General features: G+C 44.8%; 1 protein-coding gene across 1 annotated transcript in view; it reads right to left on the bottom strand.

Annotated features, from left to right (window-relative positions):
• LOC115193987 (mitogen-activated protein kinase kinase kinase 5) overlaps nt 1-20597 on the bottom strand; it is a 59268-nt gene that overhangs the window by 6577 nt on the left and 32094 nt on the right. Inside the window, exons 9-27 of the mRNA XM_029753192.1 lie at nt 20155-20314; nt 18419-18572; nt 18098-18205; nt 17841-17893; nt 15567-15662; nt 15204-15285; nt 14519-14652; nt 13334-13461; nt 12223-12359; nt 11562-11667; nt 10381-10538; nt 8995-9172; nt 8808-8828; nt 8397-8574; nt 7043-7211; nt 6597-6788; nt 5701-5806; nt 1276-1510; nt 860-972 (exon numbers count right to left, since the gene is read on the bottom strand). Of these exons, the coding sequence (XP_029609052.1) occupies nt 860-972; nt 1276-1510; nt 5701-5806; nt 6597-6788; nt 7043-7211; nt 8397-8574; nt 8808-8828; nt 8995-9172; nt 10381-10538; nt 11562-11667; nt 12223-12359; nt 13334-13461; nt 14519-14652; nt 15204-15285; nt 15567-15662; nt 17841-17893; nt 18098-18205; nt 18419-18572; nt 20155-20314 (2508 nt within the window). The remainder of the gene's footprint in view (nt 1-859; nt 973-1275; nt 1511-5700; nt 5807-6596; nt 6789-7042; nt 7212-8396; nt 8575-8807; nt 8829-8994; nt 9173-10380; nt 10539-11561; nt 11668-12222; nt 12360-13333; nt 13462-14518; nt 14653-15203; nt 15286-15566; nt 15663-17840; nt 17894-18097; nt 18206-18418; nt 18573-20154; nt 20315-20597) is intronic.

Here is a 20597-nt window from a genome sequence, read left to right as displayed (position 1 = left end):
AAAGAGGCACTGAGTTTGAAGGCCTTGAAATACATCCACAGGTACACCTCCAATTGACTCAAATGATGTCAATTAGCCCATCAGGAGCTTCTAAAGCCATGACATCATTTTCTGGAAATGTACAAGCTGTTTAAAGGCACAGTCAACTAAGTGTGTGTAAACTTCTGACCCACTGGAATTGTGATACAGTGAATTATAAGTGAAATAATCTGTCTGTAAACAATTGTTGGAAAAATGACTTGTGTCATGCACAAAGTAGATGTCCTAACCGACTTGCCAAAACTATAGTTTGTTAACAAGAAATGTGTGGAGTGGTATGTAAACTTCCGACTTCAACTTTAAGTCCTTTACACCGCTGATGTTGGAAGGTGTGTAGTGTCTGTTGGGAGGTGTGTAGTGTCTGTTGGGAGGTGTGTAGTGTCTGTTGGGAGGTGTGTAGTGTCTGTTGGGAGGTGTGTAGTGTCTGTTGGGAGGTGTGTAGTGTCTGTTGGGAGGTGTGTAGTGGATGTTGGGAGGTGTGTAGTGTTTGTTGGGAGGTGTGTAGTGGATGTTGGGAGGTGCGTAGTGGATGTTGGGAGGTGCGTAGTGGATGTTGGGAGGTGTGTAGTGGACGTTGGGAGGTGTGTAGAGTATTTTGGGAGGTGTGTTGTGTATGTTGGGAGGTGTGTAGTGTTTGTTGGGAGGTGTGTAGTGGACGTTGGGAGGTGTGTAGTGGACGTTGGGAGGTGTGTAGTGGACGTTGGGAGGTGTGTAGTGGACGTTGGGAGATGTGTTGTGTATGTTGGGAGGTGTGTAGTGTTTGTTGGGAGCTGTTGAGTGTATGTTGGAAGGTGTGTAGTGTATGTTGAGATGTGCTCACAGATAGGCTCTGAGCAGATCCTCAGTAATTTCATCCCCTCTTCCCTCTCGTCCAGGACCTGCTGGAGGATGGCCTGGTACTCTCTCTCCCTCTCCAGCAACTGCTCCATTAGCCTGGGCAGACACAGCAGGGAGAGAGGGGAGGGGGAGCCATAGGGTCATTCAATGAGTTAACACGATACTACTAGACATGGCTACTGCAGCCACAGTGATAGCCATGATGAAAATAAACATATTTTCTCTTCTGTGTTGGGACCTTTCTACATAACAGAATTAACATTGGTGAGGAAACAATGTGAAGCTACAGGAAATATCTGTTACTAATCCATCACAGTGTAATAGCAAAGGTTGTTGGAATAAATCTCTGCTTTTGTGTCTGACAGTTGTTGTCATGGTTATGACCGCACGGCGACCCACCTTTTGGTTTCCAGCTTCATCCTGCCTAGTTCTATGGTGACGGAGCGCTGGGCATTATTGGATTCGTGTGAAACAGTGGAACTGAGTGTGCTCACGCCGGAGGTGGCGACCGTGTCAGTGTTGGGAGGGGCTCTGCTCTGGTGGGCGGCGGTATCCTCAGGCTCAACGTCATCGTCAACGTTATCTTGGTCGGCCGGGTCACTCTCCGAGGCCAGGCTGAAGTGGGGCCTCAGCTCTGGGTAAGGAGACGTGATGCGTCATTACACCGTTACAGCAATAGCATGACAACTAGTTCATATGCAACAGCTAACTGCACTTTGAAAGAGGAAACATGAAACCAAGACAGCAACATCACAAGCCTCAATAAAGATCAGTCTATGACTACAATAATCTTTCAAATGCAATTGTTATAATGGCATCTGACTAGTATATACAATATTCTTGTTAAATACAAATCTCTGTTCTCCTTTTGATGTATCACTATGGGGATTCACCAGGAACACCAACTCTTGGAAGGACCTATCAAAAGCGTCTGTTGGAGACAGACGGGTAGAGTGGCAAATAAGGTGAGCCCCTCACTTCCTTATAAGGAGCCACTTTCCCGCCCTCTGGTCATCCTCGCGAAGAGCATTGCTTTCTAGCTCTTCTCAGCACAACTGGATCCCTGTTTTCCTGCTTACAAGCAAACCGTAAAGGATATTGCTGCTGAACGTAGGTCTTCAGACCCTTTCGAGAGGTTGAGTACAGACCTAAAGGTTTTTGTTTGTGTAGAAATTCCTTTTCTACTTCAGTCTCCGTTGGTAGCTAGCTTCACGGCTAACTATTGAGACTCAGTTAGCCCACGCTGCAAGGCTAACTTGGCTAGCTCGCTGAGAGGCAAGCTAAGCTCACTAGCCTACCTGCAACATGGTAGCATTGCTAGCTCCCCTCTGGACGTCTAGCTTAACCTACGTTCACCCGTTTGTGTTAACTAGACCAACCGTCTCAGCCTCTCTGCTCCTTCGGTTGCGGGACCACACTACCTGAAGGCTCACTGTGCCCCCACATGGTTTCCTTCAGCCAGCACTGAGATAGCTACAGCACAGCTACAGCACACCTTCACCACAAGGTAGCTGCTAGCTAAGGCTCCACTAGCTTCTTGGCTATAGCGTTCTACTGTGCTCATTATTGCTAGTTATTAGCCGCAATGCTTCTAACTAGCAAGCTTTGAAAGCCATTTACACAAGCTACCTTTTGCTAGCCACCAGCAGCAATGCTTCTGTCTAGCTAGCCCAAGCCTGCTTCTTGTTGTTCTTTCAACAGGCGTTGCTTTTTCCTCCTAGCAAGCCTTGTTCCTCACAATGGCCACTGCTATCCCATCCCAGGAAGAGCCTGGCACTTGAACTCCCAGGTTTTTGCGCTTGCGGTTCCATGATTGTGAGGAAGGATTACCACCCTCAATGCATCAATTGTTTGGGAAAGGAACATGCCCAAGAGGCTTTCTACGGCCGAATGCTGTGATCACTGCAAACTGCTGACTAGAGCAGGTCAGAGAAGGCTTAAATAAGCATCTATTTCGATAGCCCCTCGCCTCAGATCCAACAGTGAAATCTGAGGCTCAGCTCCCCGTAAACGAGCCCAGTTGGGGCAAGGTCATGGATAGACTTGACTCCCTCACCTCATTGTCTGACGATGTAGTGTCAGGGGAAAGCGAGCTAGGGGGTAACTAGGATGACAATGGGATTTATCTCAGTTATCCTCGAGATAGCTCAGGAGATAGGGGCTGACGATCCGGTTCGCCCGCCCTCAGGCCCGCAGGTTGGACGGCCTTGAGAGCAGTGAAGCCACCCCCTACTCCATTGGAGTTTGGTGGCCGTCTCCCGAGTGGTCATCTCCTGTAGGGGCTCGGGGCCTGTCAAGGGACCTATGCAACTGGAAGAGACTCCCATCTCATACAGCCCCTGTAAAACAACTGCTACCCACAGTACCAGCTTGCTTCAGGGAAGCTAAGAGCTTGTGGGACAAAACCCTCACTAGCAAGATTTTTGCTAGAGGCACTCCGAGCCTGGATATGCACAACATGCACTATATGGAGGAACACGGGTTTGTTAACCCTCCCAATGTGGAGCCGTCACTGGCTTACCACCTCAGCCCCTCATGCCATTTTACTAACAACACCGGCACCTCACTCCCTAGAAAGACATAGCGCTTTACTGTCTCCATTTTTCTGAAAACGTACAAGGCCTCGGCCCAAGCAATCGGAGCTCTCAATGTGACCTATTGTTGGTTTATCAGGCTGAGCTACTGAAAGAGGTGGGGAAGCAACTGGAGCAGGACACCCATGGCCAGATGCTTTGGAGGAGAGCTGTATGATTACACACCTAAATCTCCGTGCCTCCCATAGTGCCATTCAAGCTCGTGGTTATAGCATGAGCCTAGCAGTAGTGGGTGAAAGGGCACTTTGGCTGAGCTTATCCAGCTTAACAGACAAAGTAAATGTGGATGTCCCAGTGACACCCGATGAGTTGTTCATGCGGCAGAAGTGTGTCATGCGCAAGAAAGAAGGCGAAGCCTTCAACTTCTGCCTGCCCCACAGACCCGGGCCCGTGGTAGCCCTTTGGTTCATACATCTTGTCCCAAAAATATTTTACATACAGCGGATTTTTAAAGGGCTGAAGAGTTTGGTCTGCTTCGTGTTTACATTTTTGTTGTGATACTGGTATCGTCACAGCCCTAGAAAATAGGGTTATGCCGTATGCTTTTCCTCCTATGCTGCCTACCATCCCTTTTCCGTCTACACAGAGCAAGGAAATTGGGCCGCCTCTGCCTTTCCGGTCGGCAGTTACACCCTGCTCACGACCAGTCCTGGCAGCTATCGTCATGCAGGGTTTGTAGCCTACTCTTGGAAGAGAGTGCCAGCCCCCGTATGCTCACACTTTTTTTTTTTTAAGTTGCGTTTTTCTTGGAGAAGTGCTATGACTAAACAGATTGTTCCTTCCTACACTCCATTTTCCATGGTCCTATGCTCCTAGCAGGATTTTTTTTAGGAAGGAGAGAAGGTTTTGTCATTGTTAAGGTCCTCTAGCCTTTTTGTCGGTGTGCCAAGGCCCGACACTAATCCATAATTGTTATGTCGTTTCTAGGGGGGGCACGTCACTTTCGCCCAGTCTCTAGTCTTTAGCTAGTCCTGGGACATGTCTATTGTGCTTAAGCTACTTTAACAGCAGCTACTAGCTGCTGAGAAGCGTGGAGATGTAATATTGCTCCATCTTTCGCTTTACTACTGCCCTTAGCATCCCTAAACACAGTGTTGGGAAGCAGTGAACTACATGGCGTTCACTAGTAATTTTAAGTACATTTTGCAGTAGCTTGGTGGTAGTTGAACTAAATTCAAATCTAGCTACACTCTGGGAAAAAAAGGTGCTATCTCGAATTTAAGGGTTCTTTGGCTGTTCCCATAGGTGAACCCTTTGAATAACTTTTTTGGGTTCCAGGTAGAACCCTTTTGGAACCTAAAATAGTTCTACCTAGAACCAAAAAGGGTTTAACATGGAAACAAAAAGGGTTCTCTTATGGGGACAGCCTGAAGAACCCTTTTGGAAGGTCTTTTTTCTAAGACTGTAGTGTAACTACTCTTTTTGCGAAAATAAAATATGGTGGTAGGCAATAATTTCCTTTTTCAACATCAGATCTGCCTAATTCTCACTTGAAACATCGGTTTTGTGTTTATTAGGCTAAAATCCACATTCTGTTAACATATGACCCCAAAGCGATCTATTCATGCAGATTGTAGTATATGACATTTCAGATTGACTTATGATCATTTTTCACAAAGTAGTTTGGATGTGGTGAACTACTTTTTTCAAAGTAATTTTAGTTAAGTAAACTTAATTTTCCTTAAGGGTAGCTTTAGCGAGGCTTAACTTCTTCCAGTGTGAAGTAACTGGGAGCTTGGTAAACTACATTTTCAGAGTAGCTTCCCCAACACTACCAGTCACTGTTTGCGCCCACAGTCTGCCCAGGGGTTTTCATTTCGCACGTTGCGCATCTACTTGGATTGAACGAGAGCTCAAGGGTGTTATGCCCTTCTCTCATAGGGCCCTCTCCTACTGAGGAGTTTACATTTTGGGCACTGTTTTTGGGACATATCTCATTAAACAGAGGAAGAGAAGCATGCTTGAGAGTGGCTCCTTATAAGGAAGTGAGTGGCTCACCTCATTCGCTGCTACATGTCTGTCTCCAACAGATTCTTTTTATTGGTCCTTCCGAGAGTTGTGATACATCTCACTCATATTTTCAGAGAACCGGAGTTACAAAAGTAACCTTAAGTTGTGATTATATTGGGGCTCTGTTCAAAGTCAAGTTCCTATCTTTAGTTAAGTGTCCTGGGCCCTAAGGGGCATAATTACTCATTTAAAACTCTGCAGCTGGAGTCACTGCTATTACCTGGCACCAGGATGGTGATGGCAGTTTGCACTGCTTTACGGATGATATTGTCCAGGGCGAACATCCAGTGGGGCTTGATGTTGTGGTTTCGTAGTACTTTGTTTACCTGGAGACGCAATGGCCACACATACACGCACACACACACACCATTAATAAACAGCTGACCCACACACAAACATACTGCACCTATGCATCCTCTACATGGTCACATTACTGGAAAGGACAACAGGCTTGACCCCAGAGGGTGTCTGTTTACATTGCGTGTGGTGGCTGCCTAGTAAGCTGAGATATCCCCCTATAATTAGCCTATGGAACAAGCATTTCCCAGAAAAAAGAGATACTGCTATTTATAAAAAGCCATGCATTCTGGAAAATCCAACTGTAAAAAAAACAAGTGTGCATTGATAATCTGTTGCAGACAGTGTAACCTATAGACCAGAGCTGGTTTCATAAGTATCCACTAGGGGGCATCAGAGCTCATTAGTGACAGAGAGAGTATACCTCTTGCAAATCTAACAGCCTGCTACAGGCCACAGTGCTATTTGCATAATTGCATTTGTGAGACAGACGGCAGAATCAGCCCATTTACATGATGTGCAATTAAGCGGACATATTTCCCTTTAATTACCCTTAAAGGTCAAAAGTGTTTCGCAGTCAATAGTCTGATCTGTTTGTTCAAACAATGGCAGCATGGCGACATAATTCTGCTGTGAACAGTTCACAGAAACCCCCTTAAATCATACTTCAATGTCTCCTGAACCTTTGGTCTATACAAGGACTATTTTAATTCCAAGCCATTCACAGTGGATAAATAGACAATGGGATTTTTGAATCATCATAGGCCATTTATAATGCTTATAGAGAGACCTACTAATAGGTGAAGAAAGAGCACTTACTGCATCCTGGAACCCGAATAGCACCACCTGTAGCTGGCTGATGGCCGTGCTGTCAAAGTCTAGCTCCAGTTTGAGCTGGGAGAGGGTGTTGGCTATGATCTTCCTGTCCGTCATGCGCACAAAGTCCCCCAGACTGACCACCAGGGTGGAGATATGCTGATGTCTCAACTTGGTGTCGGATGTCTCAGAACCCTGCACACACAGGGGAGAGGAGGATGACGAGAAGGGGTGATGAGAGGAGGGTGAAGGTAGAGAGAGGAGTGCAGATGACAAGAGGTTTGTTTTACTCTGAGACAGCCCCTATTCTAACCTGTTCCCAGATCTGTTTGTGCTGTCTTGCCAACTCCTAGGGTCATTGTCATGCCGAGTGACACACCAGGGCAAAAACCGAACTGGAACCAGGCCAACCCTTTCCCTGTCCACTACCAGACTAGATGCTAACTGACCTGTTTGAGAGCCTCCACGAGGTTGGCCACCACCTTGTCTCTGTCCTCAGTGAGGATGCGGTGCAGAGTGGCCCTTCTCTCGCTGTCCTTCCTCAGCATGAAGAACCCAGTGTCCTTCTCATCAGGAGACGGAGGAGCACTATGGTCCTCAAAGTTCTCCACTGGGATGCTGGTGGGGAACACAGGTTAGATTAGAGACCCCAGTGTCCTTCTCATCAGGAGACGGAGGAGCACTATGGTCCTCAAAGTTCTCCACTGGGATGCTGGTGGGGAACACAGGTTAGATTAGAGACCCCAGTGTCCTTCTCATCAGGAGACGGAGGAGCACTATGGTCCTCAAAGTTCTCCACTGGGATACTGGTGGGGAACACAGGTTAGATTAGAGACCCCAGTGTCCTTCTCATCAGGAGACGGAGGAGCACTATGGTCCTCAAAGTTCTCCACTGGGATGCTGGTGGGGAACACAGGTTAGATTAGAGACCCCAGTGTCCTTCTCATCAGGAGACGGAGGAGCACTATGGTCCTCAAAGTTCTCCACTGGGATGCTGGTGGGGAACACAGGTTAGATTAGAGACGCCAGTGACATTTGTTTTCGAACATATTTGTAAATGAGAATAATAAAGTTAAAGTTGGTATACACACTGTCCAACGAAATGCTTACTTGCACAATTTATAGTCCAACATTTACATGCGTTTTGGAGAAGGGAGGATTGGTGGGAAAGTGTTTAAAATGGTCCAGTATTTAGCAATAACAACAAGAGTCTGGTAGCAGCAGTTGTGGTGTGTGTGTAGCATGAATGTATGTGTGTGTATGAGTGTATCAAATGTTATTTGTCACATGCGCCGAATACAACAGCTGTAGACCTTACAGTGAAATACTTACAAGACCTTAACCAACAATGCAGTTTTATGAAAGATACGTGATAAGTAAAAAATAAGAAATTAAAGTATATCTGTGTCATTGTGTTTGTGAGTGAGTGCGGAGAAAAAACACAGGCTCAGTGAAAATGTTTTGACAACATATTGAGAATAATAAAGTTCACAAATATTACAGGACATTCTTTGGCAACCGTGGTATAAGCATGATCACATCTGGAAATAATGTACTCCACAGATGTACAACATCCCTCATTGTCCATTATGCCCAGATAATGTACAGAGCGTCTGTCTTTATCTCTTACTTACTATATAAGTTTCCTCCAGATTTGGGTTTTTCCGGCACTGCTTATTGTCAGATTAATTAAGAGGTGTGTTTTTGTGATCTCAAATCCAAAATGAGTAAAGAGACAAATTTAAAATGTTAGCTTCACTGTCCAAATACATACTGTATGGTGCTGACTGTATGTTGAGTTACCTGAGGAACAGGGAGCGGGTTCCCTTGATGTCCCGATCGCTGTAACACTTGGTGCTGGGCTTGAAGATGAAGGGGTTGGTGTTGAGGTCGTTCTCAGGGGAGACGGAGCCGTACTCACTGCTGCTGCTGGTGTCCTCCACCACCACAGGCACTGGCAGGGAGATGCTGCGCAGGTACTCTGGAGGGCACAGAGACGGGTGACGGCACAGTTACACCACTGTTACACAAAGTAAAGCAGAGCGAACAACTTGTTAGGGACACTACATGGAAATTATATTACAGTACTACTTCTGTGAGAGTATCATCTCAGGGTAGGGTAGTCAACAGGACAATTGGGTTAACCTAATGTCGTTGGGCTCAGACTCAGTGTACTCTAAAGAGGATGAAACGCAGATGCTCAGATAAACTCACCTGAACCTGCTGGTGTAAGAGCTGAGGAGAAAAACAGATTTTTTTTTATTACATTTTTTAATTAAATGATAAGTATGGATTGTGCAGAAAAATAAACAGAGACAAAAAGTATCTAAAACAAAGTATCTAGAAGCAATTGTCTACTAACTACTGCACTGATTGACCAGTGAAGCGTTGTCCTAGCTACCTGTGAAGCTGCTCTTGCCCCTCTTCTTGCGGCTGGTGACGGTGAGGAAATCATCCGTGAGCAGGTGCAGGGCGGTGGCCCTCTGGTCGGGATCGGGCTCAAAGCAGCGCAGGATGAAGGCCTTGGCCTCCATGGACATGGAATCTGGGATCTCAGGGTGTATCTTGAACATGCCGACCTGTAGCCAAGATAAAACACAGCACAGTCAAGCTTGAGTTAAGGGCCTAAACTACAGCTGCAGCCAAGTCATAGTACAGAACTAAGTTAAGTCACCTAGCCAAGTCATGCTAGATCTAAGGGCCTAACTTGTAGCTCCAGCCAAGATAAAACCCAGTCATGTTAGATCTAAGGGGCCTAACTTGGAACTACAGCCAAGATAAAGGCCTAACCTGCAGCTACAGCCAAGACAAAACCCAGTCATGTTAGATCTAAGGGCCTAACCTAAGGGCCTGACTTTAGTTAATGGTGGGTAAACTGATCTCTTGTAACCCATAGCTCTGTGGCGCTGTAACACTGCAGGCGTGCTCATACCATCACAGTATAGGAGGTCAACGCGACAGTGAAGGACGAATGCGTTAGCTCGTCTGATAAGAAGCACTCTAGAAATTCCCAACATTGATCTGGAATGTAGGCTTGAGATTAGGAATGTAATGCCCCTACCAGTGGAGACATTCCAAAAGAATGTTTATGTGAGGATTGTTGCCAAACGCTTTCTCACCTGTACAACAGTACAGATGAGAAACTACTCTAAATAGTAGTTTCTCATGTAAGCCATTGCGTAGAAAGATGACAGTGTTAGTGAAAGAATTATTAGCATTGCAGATCTATACAATCCGGTACAGAAAAGTGGTTTATAAACACTGGAAAATGCACGTTAAGACATGTGAACGCGCAGCAATTTACTACTGTAATTCAATTAAAATGCATAGAAATGTCCATGCTTCTGGCCTGCATTCAACATGATCTCCATCACACTCCACAGACCACCCAGTTGGATCATTAGCTTCAGTTTTTAATAAACTACATATGCCCAGACTTTGCCTTTGTGATATTGCTGATGAGGGCAACACTTAAAGTTTCCACTTTAGATGAATACAAGTGGAAAAAGCTTGAGGGGGGCTCATTAATGGAACGGAAACTTAAAACAACACACAAAGGCTAGACGGTACTGCACACAAATTCTATCTCTAGGCACTATGTCTAACCTCACAGATGAATAAGTACGTAATCCAATCACTTGCACAAATGTGCCTAGAGGCGTATAAAGACAGCTATCTATTCCCGCATCTGACTTTACTACTGACAGAAATATGTCAGCAAAACCATAAATCCCAATGAACAACAGAGGTCAATAAACTGAACATTAGTTGACTTCTGAACTCTGACCTTGAACATGGCGGCCTGTGGTTCCCCCAGCTCGTAGAAAGGTGGTTTCCCAGTGGCCATCTCTATGATGGTGCACCCAAGAGACCAGATGTCTGCAGGCTTGCCGTAGCCTCGAGGGCCTTTATCTATGATCTCAGGGGCCATGTACTGTAGAGTCCCTGCAAAACAACAACACACCAAACAGACTGGAAATTATACACATCATAGCTGCTAGTTACAAGTTGCATATGTAGAATTTGCATTTAAGGTCTGATACAAGCAAACCAGGTTTTAGGGAGGGTGAACTTGGGCTCTATAATAACCATGGATGAAATGAGTCTAATTATAGCCTACTGTAAGAGAAGCTTTTATAGAGCTTTTAAAAGGTAAGCTAAGTGCTATGGTGAAAATAGGAGAGACACGTTGCGGTACAATTTAAACAGGAGAAACTGACTGTACGGTAATGGTTTCAAGATGAAAAGGATGTGTATCTCTATGTTCCAATCAGCAGTCCACTGATCTTAACAAAGAGGCCAAGCTGTGCTACCATTGGCTGCCACAATGTCAACAATGTCAACACTGCCATAACCCTGGAACCCTGACCTGACCATAAACACTCACCAAACAGCACTCTGAATAGAAACGGCAGGCTATTCTGAGATATATAAATTACAGCAGAGATCATCAACTAAATTCAGCCGCGGGCCTATTTTATCTAGAGCGGACGGTCAGGTGGCTGGAACATAACTATAAATAATTTGTAGACTGCAAATTGACCCAAAGAATCCCAAACAGATATACTATTTGACTAAAACATAATAATCCAAAAACCTTGCTTACGTTTGTACACGGTTACATATATCTCTCTGTTATGTGTGAGAATACTTCGGAACAGATTTACAGAATTAAAATCACTTGGAGCTGATGTGCTTGTGTTTGATTTTCTGGTGTGGGGGGAGGGGGAGGGGGGGGCTCAGAAAAATTGGGCACACAAAACAACTAGTTTCTTTGGGACAAAACTAAAGTTATAAATAGTCAATGAGATCAGTACGTGGGCTGAGGGACCAGCTCATTTTAAAACATCCTGTTCCATCAAGGCATGTTTAGAATGTAGGGAGGGGAAGCTTGGAGGTTCTACACCCAATCAGGAAGATCAGAACATACCAGTGGTTATAAACCCAGTCAGGGAGACCAGAACATACCAGTGAAAGTCTCAGTGCAGGGGTTGATCCCAGCAAGCCGTTTAGAGGTACCAAAGTCAGATATCTTCAGAACTCCACTATATGTGTTTATAAGCACATTATCACCCTGTGGATATAAAGAGAACAGATGGGATGAGAAAAGAGCTCCATTCCAAGTAATATCTATTCCTTAACCTTAATCCAAATGACTATGATATCAGCCTGGTTATCTAAGGTATTTCCTAGAAGGCAATCAGCAACAGTTGTTACAGTGGGCCATATTCACCACCTCCAATCCAAAACAAGATTATTAGCATTGCTGTGAATGGCCGTTGAGGTCATTTTATGAGATACAATTGTTAAATGAGGCAGAATTTTGAGGCCTATCTTGTCCTGGGTGTAGGAGGAAGAGTATGCTAACCTAAATGACTTGAACTATTATGGGATGGGAGTGGGCTCAGTGTGTTTTTATTATGACTGAGACTGAGTTATGTCACATTAACCTTCCTGTAGGATGATAAGGGGAAGTCTTTATAACAGTGCTAGGCGCCACTTACAAATCAAATAATTTATGTACCCCTGACATGAATGTGGCCTTCCTATTGGCCAGGAGCATACTATACAATGGCCAATCAAAGCCTTTGAAATAGAGCAGTGGTAGAGGAAAAAGCCAAGGCTCCACCTTGATGTCTCTGTGAGCGATCTGATTGTCATGGAGATATTTTAGCCCCTCCAGGATCTGTCTGGTGTAGAAGCCGATGGTGGGTTCGTTGTTCTTCAGAGGGCCCCATTTAGACCTCAGCAGGGCAGACAGGCTTCCTGGATACAAACCACAGGCCAAAGTACAATACATATCAATACATTCTGCTTTACTATCAGCAGGACATTAGTGTATTCAGTCCATTACATAACTCAGATAGCATACACTCACAGGACAGTTTATTAGGTGCACCACCTCGTTCACGAAAATGGTTAGCTCCTACAGACAGTGAGTCAGGTGGTCGTGGCTTGCTACACAAAGCAGGCAGATGGGCATCAAGGCATTCAGTTACTGTTCGACTGAACGTTACAATGGGCAAAACTAGTGACCAAAGTGACTTTGAGTGTTGTAGGATCGACGGTACCAGGTTAGCCGGATCCAGTATCTCAGAAACGTCCGCCTTCCTGGGATTTTCATGCACGACAGTGTCTAAGGTTTCCCGAGAATGGTGTGACAAACAAAAAACATCCAATCAGCGGCAGTCCTGTGGGCAAAAACAGCTCGTTGATGAGAGAGGTCGAAGGAGAATGGCAAGAATCGTGCAAGCTAACAGGCGGGCCACAAAGAGACTAATAAACGGCAGTACAACAGTGGTGTGCAGAATGGCATCTCGGAAAGCACAACTTCTTCTACTATGAGCTAAAAACAAGAAGAAGCGGCTCCAGTGGGCATGCCATCACCAACACTGGACAATTGAGGAGTGGAAAAATATCGCCTGGTCCGACGAATCCCGATTCCTGTTGCGTCATGCTGATGGCAGAGTCAGGATTTGGCGTAAGCAGCATGAGTCCATGGACCCACCCTGCCTGGTGTCAACGGTACAGGCTGGTGGCGGTGGTTTACTGTCGTCCAATCTGCAGCAACCGAGGGATGCCATCGCGTCAGCATGGACCAACATCCCTTTGGAACGTTTCCAACTTGTAGAATCCATACCCTGAAGAATTCAGGCTGTTCTGGAAGCAAAGGGGTGTCCGACCCGGTACTAGATGGGTGTACCTAATAAGTGTATACGTGTTTGTATTTGCCCTCTTACCTCCGGGAACCTGCTCCATGAAGATCTTGATAAAACCATTCTCGCTGATGGAGCCCAAGTACTGCACAATGTTCTTGTGCTTCAGGTGTTTGTGAAGGGCAATCTCCTCGTGGAGGGGCTGAGAGTACCTAGGACAGAATAGATTAAACATCCACTGTTACGTCTAATAAGGAAAAAGGACAGGATGATGTCTTCTCTCTCTCTCTCGTTCAAAAAAAAAGACCAGAGCACTTTGAGACGGGAAATTGCACTGTTGCACTTAGTAGCTTGCAGTAACCTATCACGGAGAGAGATGTCAGAGGGACTCAGTCTCAGTCCAGTACACCATGGTCAGAGGACAAGTACCACAAGGACACACACCAGCTGGCTACATATGAAATGTCACTCTCCTGCAATCTTCTTTTAGAGATAAATGTTCAAACTGAACACCATAAATAATAAGACTAAATACATTCTCCCTCAATCACACGGTTGGCTATTCTAGTGAATCAGACACTTATTCAATGTTTTTTCCCCCCGAGAGGATACTTCAGAGTTGCTTCTAAGTGATTCAGAATAATTCTTGACACCTTTGAGTTTTCCCATGAGAGCCCTCTAATGACTTGTGATGTGATGAATGGAACAATGTATGACAGAGGGATCATCTGGGCTGATTGGGCTCTGAAGGAGTCCCATAATAAGACAGGAATAGGTGGAACAATGAGCAGACCAGTGATGGTGATGGAAGGCAGCGCAAGTGCTTGGTACACTAGTTGCTAGGCGACTCTTTCCCCCCCAATTCTTTTCATTGCCCAGTCACTCGATCAGGTGTACGGTATATATAACACTTTGGTGTGCCAGAGAAAGGACACAAAACAGGAACACAGAGCTAAAACAGTGGACGACTTAAACAAGCGTTTTGGTGCCCCTTCGATCTGCCAATCAAATGATCACTCTCAGGAAACCCCTTTGGCTGTTGTGCTCTGAATAACCACTCACTCACTTTAAATAATGACACAGGGACCTGTTGCAATAAAGCCTTCCGTTAGCAAAGGGCCTCTTAAAAGACCGTAAAAGTGTCATGGATGCTTATTATGTCAACTATAGTAGCCTGTGCAATGACGATACGTGTAAGGGGGAATAGTAGAAGCTGAGGATTTGTGCTAGTGTCTTTTTGGAGAAAGTCCACTTAACATGTTCACCTACCTGCTGTCTCTCTCCGGTATCTCCTTGATGGCCAGCCGCACCTGGTTGCTAAGGTCCCGGCCTGCGTACACCACTCCAAATGTGCCTTTTCCCAGAACCACCCTCTCCCCGAGCTCATCATACTCATAGTCGTACTGAGGAGGAAATTATTTCAAAGAGGACATTTTGTTGCATGTTAACTTCAAGGGCCATAATGATAGAGTTATAACAGGGATATAGGTCCATCTTAGAGCAGGTGAGCCATAAGGTGAGAGTGGCGGCTGGGTATCAACTAAGCAATGGGCAATGTGAGCTTTACAAGGTGTGGCATAGATCAAACAGGGCTCAAAAACAAGTTGTGGCACCATGCTTGTGTTTGACAAGAAGTCTTTGGGTAATTATTCACAGACAATTATTTTCCCCCGTCTCACCACTGGGAGAACAGGTGACTAGAGGAGCAGGTGTTTTTGCTACTCTACACTAATGGTTTCCATTGCAAAATATACAATGAACAGCATGATCCATGTCCACACTGTAGGAAGTTGCCTTTATCTATTTTTGTACATTGCCTCTATCTGGTTTGATACAGAATTTGGAAAACAATCGGAGAGACAATCGCTGCTGGCTACACCCTACACATTCTGGAAATCAGGTTAATCCTGTTGGAGACACCATACAATGAAAATATCCCTCTCTCCTCCCTCACCTCGAGGGCGTCAGCATCACACTCCCCCTCTTCGGAGCCTTTCCATGTTTCTTCTGCGATGCTGTTGACCAGATCACAGAACCTGCAACACACAGAGCACCCCAGATGACCTTTACCACACTTACAAATACGTCACAGGAGTAGTTGTGAAAGAACACTAAGCCCAGGCACCCTTTCATACACTCTCAGCGTGAAAACTCAATGGGAGAAAGCCCAATCACACCAGCACTGACTCACTGAATCACACTGTGGAGCTAATAAGACTGGCTGGCTGTGCTTTGGTTCTTCTCCGTGTAAATCTCTACAGTACAGTCACTGCCTTGGAGATGGAGTGGTCATGGCACAGACAGAAGAGTGACAGACCTTTTGCAGTGCATCTCTGTGCAGAAATAGATCTGGAAGTCCTCAGAGTTGTTTAGCACGTACAGGAAGGCACTGCGCTCGTCAAACTTGGAAATACTGAGGAAGAGGAGTTGACAGTTAGAGACGAGATGGGGGAATTCACATGACATAGGACACTGGCATAGACTGGATGTCTGAGCGTAGCCATCTGAGAAATCACTCCAGCTGTAGGTAACTACAGAAGCTTTTCATTTTCACCAGAGCTGTAAAAGTCTTTAACCTGTCTGGGACAGGGGGCAGTATTTTCACGGCCGGATAAAAACCGTACCGATTTTAACTGGTTACTACTCTTGCCCAGAAACGAGAATATGCATACTATTAGTAGATTTGGATAGAAAACACTCTAAAGTGTCTAAAACTGTTTGAATGGTGTCTGTGAGTATAACAGAACTCATATGGCAGGAAAAAACCTGAGAAGATTCCAAGCAGAAAGTGGCCTGTCTGACAATTTGTAGTCCTTCTGTTGCATCTCTATCGAAATTACAGTATCTGTGCTGTTACGTGACACTTTCTAAGGCTTCCATTGGCGCTCTAAAGCCTTCAGAAAGTGGATTGAGGCGTCTCCTGTCTCTGGGCAGATAACAGCAGCACAGTTTGTCAGTGGTCTGCCTGGTGACAGAGAGACTGGAGATGCGCGTTCACGAGACCTCGCCATTTTTTCCTTTCCCTTTTTGAATGAATACAACATTGTCCGGTTGGAATATTATCGCTATTTTACGAGAAAAATAGCATAAAAATTGATTTTAAACAGCGTTTGACATGCTTCTAAGTGCGGTAATGGAACATTTTGATTTTTTTTGTCATGAAATGAAACGTTACCCTTTGGATAGTGACCTGAACGCACGAACAAAACGGAGGTATTTGGATATAACTATGGATTATTTGGAACCAAAACAACATTTGTTGTTGAAGTAGAAGTCCTGGGAGTGCATTCTGACGAAGAACAGCAAAGGTAATACAATTGTTCTAATAGTAATTCTGAGTTTAGTGAGCCCCGAAGTTGGCGGGTGTCTGAATAGCTAGTCTGTGATGGCTGAGCTATGTACTCAGAATATTGCAAAATGTGCTTTTGCCGAAAAGCTATTTTAAAATCTGGGATAGTGATTGCATAAAGGAGTTCTGTATCTATAATTCTTAAAATAATTGTTATGTATTTTGTCAACGTTTATGATGAGTAATTTAGTAAATTCACCGCAAGTTTTCGGTGGGTATGCTAGTTCTGAACATCACATGCTAATGTAAAAAGCTGTTTTTTGATATAAATATGAACTTGATTGAACAAAACATGCATGTATTGTATAACATAATGTCCTAGGAGTGTCATCTGATGAAGATCATCAAAGGTTAGTGCTGCATTTAGCTGTGGTTTGGGTTTTTGTGACATATATGCTTGCTTTGAAAATGGCTGTGTGATTATTTTTGGCTCGGTACTCTCCTGACATAATCTAATGTTTTGCTTTCGCTGTAAAGCCTTTTTGAAATCGGACAATGTGGTTGGATTAACGAGAGTCTTGTCTTTCAAATGGTGTAAAATAGTCATATGTTTGAGAAATTTAAGTTATAGCATTTTTAAGGTTTTTATATTTTGCGCCACACTCTACCATTGGATATTGGTGAGGCGTTCCGCTAGCAGAACGTCTAGATGCAAGAGGTTTTAACCACCAAACACTCTTCTTCATTCAAACACATACAACAAGTTACAGTAACTCGGACGGAATGAGCATAACTCAGAGCGTTCCTTCCCACACACACATCCACCCTGTTGAGTCTCCACCAGTGTTCAGCGGGGTAAACAGGGATTCTAAGCCAGCTAACCAAGGCGAGGGCTGAGCAGAGTGGAGCAGAGCACAGAATGAGTGGTTGTATTCAGCCCACCATGGCACACTGCTGCATCAGAGGGAACTGCCATTGTCTCCTAGTCCACTGGAGGGGGAGTGGGCACCAAGTAAGATACGTTCCCTAGCAACATCTCACAGAGGCCCTCTAGAGTGGAAGATCGTTCGGCCTGTCAGTCTGCCACTGAATTATTTTGTGGAGGGGGAGGCAGGGAGGGTGAAGGAGGGAGAGCCACGGAGGGACCACCTCTGACTAATATTGCCTTGGGAACCAGGCTGCCACATTATCATCTGTTATGTTGTCGGCATATGGGAAAGAGGAGGAGAGTAGCGAGCAGTGACTTCCCTGCCCATATATTACAATGAGTGTGTAGATCAGGACAACTGTGAGATCACCAACCTGACACCCCGTACTGACATGGCGCTGAAGTTCCACTCATGGACCCCCCTGTTCTGTTCGAGAGATCAGAAAAACATGAACCTCAGAAAATATGACAAGGACTGACACATTGAAAATGTTACTCCGATGACTTGGCAAAATGTGTCAGTGCAGAGAAAGACATACTTATTTTATGAGACTCTTTCCAGTGGAAGAAAAATCACAAAGCAAAGGCACGAGGCAGTTGTCACACACGCTTCCTGTGGTCAGTAACTTACCTTGTCATCAGGAGCAACATGCCAGATGGAGACAGTGTTCTCCTCCACATCGTTGTTTATGGACAAGTACGAAGGCTGATAGACTTTCGTGGGCTCCAGTATCAACACCTGGAAAAGAGGACAACCAATATCACCTCGAGACATTTCACAATAAAGCAGAGAAATAAACAGCCTAGGAACACTGCCTCAGTTGGTGCCATTGTTATGGTTTATGTGTGTACAGTATATGTCTAACTGTCAAGTTCAAGTCTAAACAGCGAAGAATGCCAGGAAGGAAGAGCGAGCATGGGGCTCAGTGGCAGTCACATTAGGGAGACATACTGGGAAGCGGACAGATGAGACGTCTTTCTTTGTGGCCTCCACCAGGAAGTCCATCCAGAAGTCCACCAGTTCCTGCTTGGGCGGCGGCTGCTCCACAGAGGGCTTTTTGAAATGCTGGTATATCAGGATGGTCTCCACGAGAGAGCTCAGATACCTGGGGTGCAGTCAACACAAACGTTGACCATTGACCGCAGAAAAAGAAAATGCACAAAATCTGTTTGAATATGTTGTAAAAAATCTTGAGCTTGAGAGAATAGGGTCGACACATGACTGAAACTTAAGGATCTCAGATCGATTGTCTGCGGGTCAAAGTTAAACTGCCCTTTCATGTCAGACAGTCATGACCATACTTTATGGGAAAATGATAATTATGTACATCTATTATACTTTGACCAATTCCAGTCAATTTCAATATTGGAAATAAATCTAAAAATCTCCCAAAAAATCAACCCCAAAAAATCATCCATATGACGGATAACCCCTGTGACTACAAGAAAATAAATGACATTTAAATTGTGAAAAGTAGGTTTAATTAAGTTTAAATAATAAAACATGAATAACACCTTCCTAATATTGCCCTCAGAACAGCCTCAATTCGTTGGGGGCATGGACTCTACAAGGTGTTGAAAGCGTTCCACAGGGATGCTGGCCCATGTTGACTTCAATGCTACCCACAGTTGTGTCAAGTTGGCTGGATGTCCTTTGGGTGTTGGACCATTCTTGATACACATGGAAAACTGTTGAGCATGAAAAACCCAGCAGCGTTGCCGTTCTAGATACAAACCAGTGCGCCTGGCACCTACTACCATACCTCGTTCAAAGGCACTTAAATCTTTTGTCTTGCCCATTCACCCTCTGAATGGCACACATACACAATCCATGTCTCATTGTCTAAAGGCTTAAAAATCTGTCTTTAACCGGTCTCCTCCCCTTTATCTACATGGATTGAAGTGGATTTAACAAGTGACATCAATAAGGGACCATAGCTTTCACCTGGATTCACCAGGTTGGTCTATGTCATGGAAAGAGCATGTTCTGTACACTCAGTGTATACAGTGCCTTCGGAAAGTATTTAGACCCCATGACTTTTTCCACATTTTGTAACGTTACAATCGTAATCAAAAATGTATTAAATGAAACAATAAGACTCTAAATTGAGCTCAGGTGCATCCTGTTTCCATTGATCATCCTTGAGATGTTTCTACATCTTGATTGGAGTCCACCTGTGGTAAATTCAATTGATTGGACATGATTTGGAAAGGCACACACCTGTCTATATAAGGTCCCACTGTGTTGAGGCACAGATCTGGGGAAGGGTACCAAAAAAATTCTGCAACCTTGAAGGTCCCCAAGAACACAGTGGCCTCCATCATTCTTAAATGGAAGAAGTTTGAAACCACCGAGACTCTTCCTAGAGCTGGCCGCCCTGCCAAACTGAGCAATCGGGGTAGAAGGGCCTTGGTCAGGGAGGTGACCAAGAACAGAGTTCCTCTGTGAAGATGGGAGACATTTGCAAACATTTCTAAAAACCTGTCTTTGCTTTGTCTTTTTGGGGGTTTTGTGTGTAGATTAATGAGGGAAAAAAAATAATTGTACAAATTTTAGAATAAGGCTGCAACGTAACAAAATGTGGAAAAAGTCAAGGGGTCTGAATACTTTCCCGAATGAACTGTATGTTGAGATTTACATTAAAAAAAAGAAAAAAAAGAAAAAAAGAAAACAGCACCCTCCCTCACCAGACGGGGGCCTTGAGTTTGAAGAGCTTCTCAGAGGCCTGTATGACCCTAGTGTTGTCACAGGCCAGGATGCTAGCCCCCAGGAAGAAGCCCACGTCCCAGTAGCTCTGCAGCTTGTCCAGGCTTCCCTTCTTCCCCAGGAGGCTGCTCAGCTTCACTCCTGGAAAGGAGAACAAGGTCAGGTCAGGGACATATTATAATAATATTTAAAAAAGATACTGCACACTGTTGAGTGGTCCCATAGTTTTATTGTGCAAGGTCTTTGTCAAGGTACATAATTTGCCATATCTTATGTGCTTTATATACCGTGCGTTATTTCAAGGGAATGGCCTGGGCACTGTATACCCCAGTAGCCTACTCTTATGTTAGGCATTTCACCTGAAATGCAGTTGGAGGATCTCAATGCCCTCTTTGGATAAGTTTTAACATTCAATGTAGTTGGT

The sequence above is a fragment of the Salmo trutta genome, chromosome 1, assembly GCF_901001165.1.
Source record: "Salmo trutta chromosome 1, fSalTru1.1, whole genome shotgun sequence".
Lineage (NCBI taxonomy): Eukaryota > Metazoa > Chordata > Actinopteri > Salmoniformes > Salmonidae > Salmo > Salmo trutta.
This window is presented reverse-complemented; position numbering and strand designations above follow the sequence as displayed.